We start from the raw sequence: 14,348 nt of genomic DNA on the forward strand, positions 1-14,348 counted from the left end.
TAGTTAGCAAGTTCCATAGAATGACACTTTAACTATTACATATATACAGCCCAATCTCTTTGTCTACAAGGAAATAAGTTTTTGGCAAAATTTTGGTACAAGCTTTTATCGCTGACTGTACTTTTCTTTCCACAGGCAATTAATACTCATCGAGACAATTCTAAAAACCCCAAACACAATTAGGTTTCGTTGTTTTATCACAGAGTTCCTATGGCCACCTCCGGTCTCCATCATCAGATCAGCTCGATGACACCATAATAGTGCATTGTCACCCGACTTACGTATGTATGCAAAATTACAGCTCAATCGGAAACCGGGAAGTGGATCAAATTTAACTTGCAAGATCTGATTACAGACAACGGTCAGGTGAAACTAAATAAAAGCTTGTAAGTATGTTGAAAAACACCACTTTAAATAAATAAGTTTTTTTAAAGACTTCGAATTGCTTATAACATGCGAAGATTACTAAATGAAATATTGAATACGAGAAAGCCACTGAATTCGTCGTCAATTCAGGAAGAAAATTAGTAATTGCAATTGACGATTGATAATTGCCATTAGTATTTAGTATTTCATTACAAAGAATCCAAATATGCATTTAATGCCATATCGGTTACATTATTGCATTAATATTCTCAATTGTGTCGAAACACGCATCTACACAGTAATTATTGTCAGGAGTTGGTTCCTACTTAAAGTCAGACCGTGAAGAGTCTGCAGCGATTTTGATAACCTACGCAGTGCAAGTGTCATTTTAAACGTCAAACTTCTATGAAATTATGACGTATAAATAACACTTACACTGCGTGGGCTATCAAAACCGCGGCAGACTTTTCTTGGTGCAACTATAAATGCCAGTGGAGAAAAGAAGTTGCCACAATGAAAAAAAAGCAGAACTTATTGACTAATTTTAAAAGATAACTGTACCAAGCTGTGCCTACTTGAGTAATAAAGAAATAAATTTTAAAAGTCGCCCTATCTTTAAAGCCACCCCGTTTTTTTATTGTTCCATCGCTCAGCAAAACTTTAACCAAGATGTGATCTTATAACATTGATTTTATATATAACACTTTAAAATTTCGCTTTTTGAACACATATTTAATTACACAAACGGGTCTTCCGCGATATAATCTTTAAAGAGTCTTGCCGTGACCACAGCTGCTCTGGTGCAACTCAGCTGAAACATCGGAATTTAAGGTAGGTAAAAACAATGAAATTATATCGCTATAGACCCGTTTGTGTAATTAAATATTGATTTTATATATTTTTTTATTAATGTCTAGCCTAATTTAGTATCCCACTGCTGGGCAAATGCCTCAATTCATTTCGTCCTATTTTCCTACCAATTCAGCTAGAATTTGTCCAAGTCATCCCGCGACCTCCTAAGCCTACCTGCACTATCTATGGTGTTCTGTGGGTCCCATTCAGTTTCATGGCTCCTTGTTTTATTCAAATTCAATCAAAATAACTTCCTTCCTCTAACAATTCAAGAATTAATCAGGTCAAATCACATAGAAATCCATTCCTTCAATCAATCTTTAATTTCAATATGTGCGTAAAATTACCAACATAATTATACCACTCTAATAACCAAATGATATCCTTAACCCGACTCTAATAAGATCTGTTTTGGTTCCTATTTTGATTTCCCAAGCGCAATATCAATGAAGTAAATACAAACATAATTCTGCGGCTCTTAAAATTGACAAGAAGTTTTAATACAATGGGATAAAGCAGGAATTGGCTTGAGTTTTAATTTCAGAATGGAATAGGCATAATTAGTGTAATTAGTATTGTGCAGTTTTTGATCGAATGTATCTTTGTATTCGATATAATTATCGTGCAACGTTATGTGACCACGTTTTTATCAATTATCGATTGGTCGAACTTCGATTTTAAGTACCTAGTGTTTCCTACTATGTATATTTCCAATTATGCAACCGGAATAACAATATAATGTCGATAAGGGATAAGTGTGGCTGCGGGAAAGTGTGGCTGGCCTGAAGGCTGGAATGATGTGATTATTGGAGTATGATTACAAATTCACTAAGAAGGAGTTTTGGCCGAAACGTGTCAAGTTCTGGCGGTTCCGTGGCTGGCTCCCTGACACAGCGGGGTTGCAAAATGTATTGCAGCCATAATAATAATGTGTATCTTTAGTTTTTAGATATTTAATAATATTTATACTAGTTTTAAGGTAACTATGGAGGTATCTATGGGCTAATGCTAATAGTTGCCTGAAAAAAAAAACATTCGTTTTATTCATTAAAAGTTCCCATAAAATGTTCTCTGTATTTTTATCTGCATAATTGTACCGAGTTGTTTCTAACCTATGTAGGAGCGAAAAACTAATGTTACATCTTGTTTGTTTTCAGATATTCTAAGTTCGTCACAAGATGTCCCCTCTCAGGTTATGCGGTGTCAGGCTCCACTCCGTCGGGGTGTTGGCTGTGTTGATATATATCTTAGACACATCTTTGGCTGTAAGTATACTAAATGATGCTTATACAGTTTGGACAAGATTATTCTAAGTACGTCACAAGGTGTCCCCTCTCAGGTTATGCGGTGTCAGGCTCCACTCCGTCGGGGTGTTGGCTGTGTTGATGTACATCCTAGACACATCTTTGGCTGTAAGTATACTACATGATGCTTACAGTTTGGACAAGATTATTCTAAGTTCGTCACAAGATGTCCCATATCAGGAAACTTAAGGTTACCACAGGAAGTTATTGCGTTCCAGTCCAGAGTTAATAGATTATTGATTTCTCCTGTGGTAGTTCTTATATCGCAGAGCAGAATAGCAGAAAGAGTTAAGGAACATCTATTATAAATCATTCGCACCAGTATAAGTAACAGTGCGAACCAACATGCATGAATGTGCAAAATGAAACCATGAAGTAATTAATTACTTACATTTCGTGAAATAATGTCAATTTCTGCAACTGAGCTTAAATTACAATAGCAATTATTTATCATAGATCTAATCATAACACTAGGATAACAAGTCATTCTAATAACTGTTTAATTATCCATTTGAATAATCCGATTCTCTAATTATCTGATAATTACCTGGTTATGATTATAGGTAAATTGCTGATGGATGTGGGAAACTATTGTCCGCGGTAATTTTTAGTTTTTTCGAGTAGGTTTATAATTCATGTCATGGGCATTGTGATAATTAATTTTAGTCTTTGTTTTATTTGTCGTTTATATGATAGTAATGAGATGAAATGGTAGTTTGACTATGATTTTTGTTACATTTAAATTCTTGATACACTGCTGTAATATGCTGTAGGTAATTCCTACTATCTTAGGAAAAAATGCGTGACGTGTTTTTTTAAATATAAATCGGCGTATTTGTTTACCTCTTTTTAGCCGTAATTATAGGCTTTTTTGAAATAGACAATAAAAACACGGGGGTATTACTATTTTGTATGAAAAATTTCCGGTGCGTCACGTACATACAAATAGAAAAATCTTGTAAACTGAAATAAATGTCATATACTAAGAAAAAGTAGTGTATCTACTTGATATAAAACTAATTAAAATATTTTCTGAAAATAATTTAATTTGTTCTAATAGTAGAAAAATCTTGCATACAACAACGTGAGGTTCCACAAAGAACAATTTGGGATGTTTATGGCGTTCCGTACCTCAAAAGCAAAAGAGACCCTGAATGAATACTTTGTTATCCTTTTGTTTTTCTGTTTGACAATAATTATGAGTCACAGTTAGTAAAAGTGACTGATAAGTGTTGACCAAGCGAAAGCGAAGGTCTCCGTCTTAGCTTGGGCAAAAATTATTTAGTTTTCAACAGATTCTCGTGAAATTTGGTTAGTACCTAGGTTCGATGAGCATATAGAATTTTTCTCTCGATTCAGTTTTTGGAAAATTTTCATAATTTCGGAGCCATGGGAGTTTGTTTCGTCTACAGCTCTGAGAGCCACTAGTCTAGAGATATTCTTTACATGTTTAAATAAATTTTTATTTTATTCAACAGCAAGACGAGCAAGGCTTCGTACAAAACGAAGACTATCCGTCCGGTGTGTACAACGAGGTGCCAAAAAACTTGCTTTTCACGTGCGACGACAAGCTGCCCGGGTACTATGCGGATCCACAAACTAACTGTCAGGTAATTGTACTTAATGTAAGTAAGTAAGTAATCATTTATTGTCAGATTATGCAATGTCAGTATACAGATGTTACAATATTATTTGATTAGAGACTGTCACATTCAACCGTAACAACAATGTAGGCACATGTAGGCAAGATTCACGACAGTTTCAATTCGACAGTTCGCAGTTTTTACCTTTTTAGAATCTCAAAATCCCATGTATGACACTTAGGGCTTGTGCACAAATCACGCGAGGTTCGATGGGGGATAGGGGTTACGAAAAAATCACGATAGATCACGTTGGTGTATAAGATAACCTCACGTGTATTTTTCTACAGTGAACGAAACTAAGAAAAAAATCCTACCACATGAGTAGATCTTTTTTTCTCGGTCGGTTTTTTTCGGTTTCTTCACTCTGCACTTCAAAATAGCCAGTCTATTTAACGAAAATAGAAAAATGAACAAGATTTTCTATATACAATACTATTTATCTTAAAATTAGGTCGAATGAAAAAAAATCATAAAAATACACGTGAGGTTGTGTGGGGGAGGTGTTCAAAAACCTCACCAAATATCACCAAGGGGGAGGGGGGGGTCAAAAAGTAGCCGAAAACACCTCGCGTGATTTGTGCACAACCCCTTAACGCAAACGAGTGCGTACTTTCGGTGTCATGAAGAAAAAACATAGCGCCTGAGAGTTTCTTAATAGCAATGATATTGATGTTCTGAATTATTTTTGCTATTCAGTTTTATGAGGCCTCATTGAGATAGTAAACAAAATAGTTTTTTTGTATAATTATTTGCTGTTATTCGCATTGTCCAAAGTGTATGGTGGGGAACATATTTCGTTTGTTTGTTTAGAAATATTGATTACTGAGGAAAGAAAGATCAATTTGACAATAAAAGCTTTTCTTCCGGACCAAAGTTAATTAGTTTTTATCCAAAAAGGGTTGTCTATTAATCCACATTCATGTAATTTTCAGGTATGGCATTGGTGCGTGCCAAGCATTGGTGGTAACCTACAATACTCGTTCGTATGCGCGCCTGGCACTGTGTTCAACCAGCGGCTAAGAGTGTGCGACTGGGACTACAAGGTAAGGAGTTTTATAAACAAACCAAGTTATGTTGCAGAACATTGAAAAAATATTTAAATTCGCCTTTGGTATACATATACTTATGAGCGTTTTCAGAAAAAAAAAATCGAAAGACCATCAATTTTGGGTTATTTAGACTCAGAATCACGAGTACTACTTATTGAATTAGACAAAGAAAAAACACTTTCCAGTTTTTCATACAAATTTTGGGTGTCAGTTTTGTAACGGTCCTTACAAAAAGTATGTGCAAATGCGTTACAAAACTGAATTTTTTTTTGGAAACCTTTTTTTTGTTTTCAAATGGATAGTCATACATTTTCGAAACTCCGTCAAACCATACTTTGACCACAGAATAAATAATATTACTAAGGTACAGAAGACTCACTCTCCAACTAAACGTGTCTGTCACAATCAGCACAGATATGGCCGCTAGGTGGCGACAGCGCCACGCGCGGCTTATGGCAAACCCCAAAGTTGGGGTCGAACGGTTGTACTTTTAGCTACCTAGTACGGTTACCATCAGTTTGTCACTGACATAAACGCCGTCGAGAACGTAATTTACTTTCTATACATCTCGCTCGCACTCGCATATTAGTGCAAACGGGATGTATAGAAAGTAAATTACGTTCTCGACGGCGTTTATGTCAGTGACAAACTGATGGTAACCGTACACTAGCAAAGCGACGAAATCGCGGAGTGAGCCACGCCTGACTTTGCGTCGTTCTCAAATTATATGAGTGCGGTCGGACTCAACTCCGTTGCTTTTCATACATTTAGTATGGTTTGACGGAGTTTAGACGCCGCAGGCATAAATCTGGGCTATAACCGCGAAAATCGAAGCTCGCAAATTGCGGGGATATTTCTCTGTCACTCTAATTACGCCTTCATTGGAGTAAAAGAGAAAGATCCCCGCAATTTGCGGATTTCGGTTTTCGCGGTAGCCCCTCTGAGGCTCTACCGCGAACCACGTTCGAAGTGTTGCCTGCCTGTCACACTTACGTAAGAATTTACAAGTGCGACAGAGAGGCAACACGTCGAACGTGGTTCGCGGTAGGCCCTCTGGAGACCCTTTTAATTTATTAAATTACCTATTTCCAGACGGATTGCCCGAACTCGCAGAGTTACTACGGTATCAACGAGGATCTATACAAGGACGAAACTGGGAACTACATTAATGGGAAAAAGTAGATACATATTTTATAAGGGCGTCCGCTAGATGGCGCGGGTGCACGGAGCGGGCGAGGCGTTTTCAGAAATAAATATTAAAAAACCTGATTCTTTCACATCTGGACGTTCTTGGGCTCATTCTACTCAGCACCGACAGCATTCTCCATCCCACCATTAAAAAAAGATGTCCCAAAATGTCCATTCCATTACGTCACGTTTCAGTATGAAAATTTTGTTCACTTGTATGTGCGTGACGTAGTGGAATGTACAATTTTATATAATTTTTTGGGATATTTTATTTTATCATCAGAATTGAATATGCTAGTGATTCTGAGTTGAAAAAACCCAAAAACACCGGGATCTGTGAGAATCGGGTTTTCGATATTTATTTCTGAAAACGCCAACACGCGGGTGCCATTATTGTTTTTTTTCTTAATTATGTTGTATTATTTGTGTGAGGCAACTTGAGTCAATTTGTTGGTAAAATCCGTCGCACGCGTTCGCGCCTGTTAGCGTTGCTCATACAATTTTTCGTTAAGGGCTTGTACACAAATCACGCGAGGTTCAATAGAGGGGGTGGGAGTCACGAAAAAATCACGACAAATCTCGTTGGGGGAGAGGGGTATAAGGAGACCTCACGTGTATTTTTCTACAGTGAACGAAAATAAGAAAAAACACCTACCACTTGAGTAGATACCTTTTCTCGGTTTCGTTAAACATAAATCTTCACTCCGCACCTCAAAATAGCGAGTCTATTTTGCGAAATCTTGCAGCGCGTGGCCTTGACCGGTCGGATAGAAAAAAAAATACACGTGAATGTGGGGCAGGGGGCAACCAAAAACCTCACGAAATATCAACAAGCCTCCCCCTTGGTGATATTTCGTGAGGTTTTTGGCTGCCCCCAACGGGTCTGGGGGTCAAAAATTAGCCGAAAACATCTCGCGTGCTTTGTGCACAACGTCTAACCCGCGCAACCGCGCCAGCTAGCGGACGACCTATAAACTAATATCTCTTCATTATTCTGGCTATTTCCAATTTTCCTGTACAAATCTTTTTTTTTTCTCAAAATTTTAACATTTAAAATAATTCCGGATTTTTATTGTATCAAAAATTTACTTTTACAAAAGAAATACCTAATTGTACAAAAAATAATATCATGCATGGTACAAAAATGTATGATGTTAAGTAAATACAGTCGCCATCAAATATATCGGAGCGGCCGAGGTGCTCAAAATATCTGAACACGCATTCTAACGCCTCGACAATAAAGTTCAGATATTTGTGACTACCTTGGCCGCTCAGATATATCTGATGGCGACTGTACCTACTATAAGTGTTACTTTAATCAAAACTAGTTTTTCACCAGAAAGTTACCACTAATATATCGAATTTATAGAAATATAATATTTTTTTTGTTAACTTTTTGAAGCAAATAATTAGTTGTAGATAACTATGTAGGTATTAATAATTAGTGATTATTAACCTAAACAATCATTATATCAATCATTTTAAAATGTACCACGTGTCCCAAAATTCAACGATATAACGATAAGCTGGCACCATAAGATGGACCTACTCATAAATACTCAAGGAAAAATAAAATAAAATATATATCTTAGGAATTACAAAAATAAATTAAAATCGACTCCCCAAGTGGTATTTTTAACGACCATTTTTACAATTTTTTTTTCCTCGAGTAGTCATGAGGTCCATCTTCTGGTGCCAGCTTATCGTTGAATTTTGGGACACGTGGTATAATTTCCAGAAAAGTGTTCGGTCTACAAAAATTCAAATCTAACAAACATGCGAAAATACATAAAACAAAAGAATATTTCGCTGAGTTTTGGCAATGAAAAATTGTGCTATGATATATGAAACTTTTATAGGTTTTGCCCAAGCTTATACATTATTGTATTGTGTATAAAGTTTATGAGAATAAAAAGCAGGTGTCTGATTTGACCGATTAATCCGATCTCCGATCAAGGTATAAATTTAAACTGTTTCTCCTTTTTAACACATAGTCTTCCATGTAGTCATATTAATATGTATTTCTATTGTTTTAGCTTAATATCAAGTTAAGTATAGGTGAACCAGGATCTATTGAGGGTGCGCCATGTTACGGAAATTTGTTGGTACTAATTTCTAGCAATGGCAACAATTTTAATAATAGACAACATCTACCCTCTATGATAGTTGTCAATATTGACAATGTAAACATTGCTTTGTCTAAAGTCTATTTCAATAGAACTTGCTAACTATGTAAACAAACCGCCATATTGAAATTGTCTCTGAATGATAAATTTACTAGTGATGGGCAAGACTCATACTTACTACTTTACTAATGTCAAACCATATCGAATAATAAAATACCAAAAGTAAAAAACAAGTAGTTACTTATTTTTAATTTGTTTAATCACGATCAGAAGACAAATTAGTACTTAAGAATGATGTATTGATGTATTTTATAACCGTGGCGGTAGGTACAGAGCGTGAGTTGGGTAGTGTGTAGCGGGTTTATATTACAAACTTTAGTCACAACACTACCCATCATAGACAATTGTAGAATTTAAAAGAAACAAAACCGCCATTCCATCAGGTCCTAATAACCTAACTTATGAAACCATTTTAAACTTTTAATTAAATATCCAAGATACAGTTACATATTTATGTATTTTACGGAACGGGCCGTTTCAATAGTGTATATGTGTATGGTTTCAATGGTATTTGATGAGGTGGTGTGAAAATTCAAAGAGAAACAGTGATAAAACAAAATTACGTTGTTTGTTTACATAGTTAGCAAGTTCTATTGGAATAGACTTTAGTTTCGTGTGAATTATTATTAGACTGCCATAATCATGCCGAATGTTTTAGATTTTACGGAGAAAAAAGCTGTAAATAGTGTATATAGTTATTTATTGGAAAAAAAAAACGTGCGGGAGAGGAATTTCTTCCATTAGAAAACATAACGAAATTAGCATCTGAATTGACGGGTAAGTTTCAAACTTATGGACAAATGTCACTATAGTCAGGTCGTCACGATTTGGTTGATGTCTTGTAATAATTTGATTTGTGTATTAGGTGTATCGCATGCATCGGTATCACGGATTGCTAGCGAAGGGCTTAAGGGCGGAATTAAACGACCAAACCTAAAAAAAAGAAAATAGATTATAACTCTTGCCTTACTTATTAACTTTACGCTATTCATTTTATCTAAATCGAGTCAGCCATTTAAGCGTAATAACCGAAGAAATATCCAAACATCAAACTTCGCACTTATTAACGTTGTCGGGATAAAACAAAAATCATCTGCCAATTTCCATTGTCCCCACTATACAAATTGTTGCTATATAAAATTCAAAACGAGCGCCCTCTTGACAATACTCCCAAAGTTCTGGTTTACCTTATACAAATAACTTGACTTTCAGATTATTAATTAAATATAAGTACATTAAAATATTAACTACGAATATTTCTGCATGCTTTCACTAATTTCAAACACTATTAATAATGTGACGTCCCACGGGAAAAGGTACCTTATGGCGGTTGGCGCTTACGCTATTATTAACGCCTCTCCAATATTATTGCGGCGCTATGCGACGTAAGCACCAGCCGCCATAAGGTACCTTTTACCGTGGAACGTCACATAGAAAAATGTAACTAATCTAACTGATAACTTATAGTCTGCCAAGCCCATTTTGTACAAAAAATTAGCCAACTAAAAAAATTCAGGCACGTTGTGGCGACAACCATACAAATTGCAATTTCGTGCCTTTTTAACTAACAAAATACATTGAACTATTATTACTACGTATAGAACCGGCACAGAGAATCAGTATTTTTCTCGCGACCTAAACGCGTAAGCGCCATGAATTTCTCGGATTATCTCGACCTAAACGAGTAAGCGCCATGAATTTCACGGAATCTCTCGACCTAAACGCGTAAGCGTCATGAATTTCTCGGAATCTCTCGTCCTAAACGAGTAAGCGCCATGAATTTCTCTGATTCTCTCGACCTAAACGAGTAAGCGCCATGAATTTCTCGGATTCTCTCGACCTAAACGAGTAAGCGCCATGAATTTCTCGGATTCTCTCGACCTAAACGAGTAAGCGCCATGAATTTCTCGGATTCTCTCGACCTAAACGAGTAAGCGCCATGAATTTCACGGCGCCTAACACGTTTTGGTCGCGTGGTACAGATTGCGATTACGACAGTTCCATTGTTTGGTATGGCTTCTCCATAGCAAAGACATATGCAACTTCGTATAAGATGAATAAAGTGTAAGGAAAAAACGTGCCTCGGAAATCAAGAAAAAGTCATTCTCGGACAGATGCCGCACACACCTTTAGCCTATGCTCGGCTAGATAGCGTGACGACACCGTTTCATATTTAACAATTAACACATGGATATCAGTGAATGAACATGGATCAAAAAGATAAAAAAATAATAAAATCATTTATCCATAAACATACATTTTTTTGATAATTTTATACGTTTTCGTTTTGAGTTTTAGTCGTGTGTCGATAGATGGCAGTAAATTTACTGTGACTACAAAATTTACTATGACAGGACCCCTCTATTCTATCTATTCTTTTTGTCTATAGTAATAATAGCTCAATGACGAAATTGGTTTGCTGGAATATTTATTTTATCCGCTTTTATATATCTACTAACACATTAACCGATTTCAGGGGCAATTTACTCAATAACAACTATGACAGACGGAGATTTTCAGCAAGACGAAAACGACATGACTACGTGCTGCAAAACGCTATGAGAAAGAGGCATTAATTGTTAATTAATGTTAAATACAGAAACACTACAAATTTACAGACATGAGACGAATTTTGTTGGTTTTGACTTATTTTAAAAATTGTTAATTGTTACTCTAGTTTTGAGTCAAAAAGTGTGACGAACCACTGAACTCGATCGGACATTGCGGTATAACGAATTTAGACATATGACAAAACCATCAGATAGACGCTAAGTTTTTAGCGAAAAATCAAGACATGACAATTACATACATGTGCAAAATACCATCTTAAATTGTAAATTATAGTAGTAACTGTACATAGAAAAACTAATAAGAGATATTTTTTCATATACAGTCTACGTCAAAGTCAAATATAAAGGAGTGTGCTAAATTATGGTGAACGAAATAAACATCGGAGGGTTTTTGCCAATTTTTGTGCCAAAATGCATTAATACAAATTATCCGACTGATGATAGAAAATGATATTTTTTCTTGTTCCGGAACGTTTTTTTTTTTTCTTTTTTATGAATGGGCTTACTCATGGCCACAGACTAGCCGAGGCGTAGACGTGGCCTACGATGGAGCGAGCTCGCCCAGAAGGTGCCTGTTCACTCTTGATTTGAAGGTTGCCGGGTTATAAGAACACGGAAATATAGACGCCGGCAGGGAATTCCATTCCTTGGCAGTTCGCATAAGGAAAGTAGAAGCAAAGCGCTTCGTGCGAATTGGTGGAATATCTACCATGTAAGGATGGAAACCGGCCGTGCGTCTAAAAGTCCGATGGTAGAATGGGGACGGTGGTATAAGCTCGTGTAGCTCTTGGGCACACTCCCCGAAGTGCAGCCTGTAGAATACCGACAGGCTGGCGACTTTCCGCCGATGGGCCAAAGACTGAAGCTTAGCCGTTAGCTTCTTGTCGCCAATCATCCTCCTGGCTCTGCGCTCCACTGAGTCCAAAGCGGCGAGTTGGTATTTAGCTGAGCCATCCCACAGGTGGCTGCAATACTCCATACACGACCGGACTTGAGCTTTGTAAAGTGTTAGAAGCTGTCCAGGTGTGAAGTATCGCTTCACCTTATTTAGGACGCCCAGCTTTCTGGCCGCAGTTTGAGCTTTAGACTCAATGAAGCTGCCGAAGCTGAGGACTGAACTCAGCTCCATGCCGAGGAGTTCCAGACTGTTGGCAATAGGTACAGATGCACCCCGGAAAGAAGGAGTCAGGTCGAATGGACTCCGTTTTGCGGAAAATAGACACGTCTGCGTTTTGGAGGCATTGAACGTGACCAGATTGTCATCACCCCACTGGGAAACGAGACTAAGGGTCAAGTTCATTCGCTCAACCATGGCCTCTCTCTGTGAACGTATATCCTCCCTGCTGTCCCCTGCACTAGCCAAATATCTTTCAACAACCCTACTGTCATCTGCATAACCTACAATGCTGGGTTGCAGCATGTCGTTAATGTGGAGCAGGAAAAGGGTTGCGGAGAGAACAGACCCCTGAGGAACACCAGCGTCAATGGCCATGAGGTCCGAAGAGCAGCCATCAATAACTACTCTGATCGACCGTTCACTCAAGAAATCAGATAGCCAGCTACAAAAGTCAGCAGGGATGCCGTATGCAGGAAGCTTGCTAAGGAGACTTGCGTGCCAAACCCTGTCAAAGGCCTTCGAGATGTCCAGTGAAACAGCAAGCGCTTCACCGTTCCTCTCGATGGCCTCGCCGCAGCAGTGCGTGACATACGCTAAAAGATCCCCAGTAGACCGACCTCGGCGAAAGCCATACTGACGGTCACTGAGCAGATCATTTGCTTCGAGGTATGCCAGCAGCTTGCCGTTAAGTACCCTTTCCATGACTTTACAGAGCATGGAGGTAATGGCGATTGGTCGGTAATTGCAGGGATCAGCACGACTACCCTTCTTGGGTACTGGCTGCACGTTTGCAAGCTTCCAGGATTTCGGCACCGTTCTTGTTTGGAGAGAGAGGCGGTACAGGCGTGTCAGTACAGGAGACAACTCAGGCGCACACTGCTTTAGTACACGTGCAGGTATACCGTCTGGTCCATTGGCCTTATTCACGTCAAGATTCTGCAGAGCTCGGCGTACCTCTTTTTGATGTATAGCAATTCTCTGCATAGAGGAACTGCATTGAGGTAGCGTAGGTGGAAGTTTTGAGCCTGCATCTAGACGTGAATTGCTCGCAAACAGAGAAGCAAACAAGTTAGCTTTCTCTGTCGCGGAGTGGGCCAGTGTCCCATCAGGTTTCTGCAGAGGTGGCAATGTGGGTCGGCAGAAGTTGGATTCGACCGCTTTCGACAGGGACCAGAACCGCTTGCTACCAGGAGGGTAGGAGGCGAGTTTGGCCCCTATTCGACTGACGTGGTCGAATCGAGCCTTTTGAAGCACCCGTTTGCAGGACTTGGCAGCTGAGTTAAAGGCTTTTTTCCTCGCGCGAACCCTCTGTGCTCCAGCTTTGGTATCGCGGGCTAATACCCAAGCCTGGTATGCAGACTGCTTAAGGGCCTCGGCTCTAGCACAGTCCGAATTGTACCATGCTCGGGTCTTGTGATCGAGCGATAGGTCGGAGAACGGAATGAAATATTCCATTCCCTGCCGAATCACATCAGCAACAGCCTCAGCAGAACAAGAGGGGTCACCCGAAGAAAAACAGACCTGCTGCCAGGGGAAAGACGCAAAGAAATGCCGCATCTCATCCCAGTCCGCTGACTCGTATCGCCATACTCTCCTCGTGCCCCTAGGGCAGAGATCAGGAGGAGAGTGGATCGACACGGATTTCACTAGACAGTGATCGGACGATCCTAGCGGAGCTGAGACCGAAACCGAGTGCCTGTCTGGATCAGTTGTCAGCAGAAGGTCAAGGCAATTGGGTGTATGGTCAGTAACATCCGGTATCCGCGTCGCAACATTTACCAGCTGGGTAAGGTTTAGGGATACAGCAAATTTGCGCGCTTCCCTCCCAGCGTGGCAGGTATTCTTGAACGGGAACAGCCACTCCTCGTGGTGGGCGTTAAAGTCCCCAAGGAATACGAGTTGAGCCGCAGGGTACCGCTGTTGGGCTTTATCTGCCATCTCAGTAAGGTGGTCAAAGAGCCTAGTTGTCTCCTGGTTTCCGCTGTGCGATCGGTAGACACAGGCATACAGAGTTTTCTCTGAGCCCGAGTCAACCATAATCCACAAAATGGAAAACCCGGCAGCCTCAAAGCA

At 39.0% G+C, this 14,348-nt stretch overlaps 1 protein-coding gene across 1 annotated transcript; it reads left to right on the forward strand.

Annotated features, from left to right (window-relative positions):
* Positions 1–2,518: 2,518 nt before the first annotated feature.
* Positions 2,519–6,441, forward strand: LOC134676913 (U-scoloptoxin(01)-Cw1a-like). Its single transcript, XM_063535295.1, has 4 exons — positions 2,519–2,630; positions 4,001–4,132; positions 5,098–5,208; positions 6,307–6,441. Exons 1-4 carry the CDS (start codon positions 2,604–2,606, stop codon positions 6,394–6,396), a joined length of 360 nt encoding a protein of 119 aa, XP_063391365.1. The 5' UTR covers positions 2,519–2,603; the 3' UTR covers positions 6,397–6,441.
* The last annotated feature ends 7,907 nt before the right edge of the window (positions 6,442–14,348 follow it).

This window comes from Cydia fagiglandana, chromosome 25 (assembly GCF_963556715.1).
Source record: "Cydia fagiglandana chromosome 25, ilCydFagi1.1, whole genome shotgun sequence".
In the NCBI taxonomy this organism is placed as follows: Eukaryota; Metazoa; Arthropoda; class Insecta; order Lepidoptera; family Tortricidae; genus Cydia; species Cydia fagiglandana.

Excerpts from the sequence above, each read along its gene's own strand:
- LOC134676913 (XM_063535295.1), top strand. The coding sequence starts at position 2,604 with ATGTACATCCTAGACACATCTTTGGCT. Across the intron at positions 2,631-4,000 it reads TCCTAGACACATCTTTGGCT|CAAGACGAGCAAGGCTTCGT; the intron begins GTAAGTATACTA and ends TTTATTCAACAG. Across the intron at positions 5,209-6,306 it reads TGTGCGACTGGGACTACAAG|ACGGATTGCCCGAACTCGCA; the intron begins GTAAGGAGTTTT and ends ACCTATTTCCAG.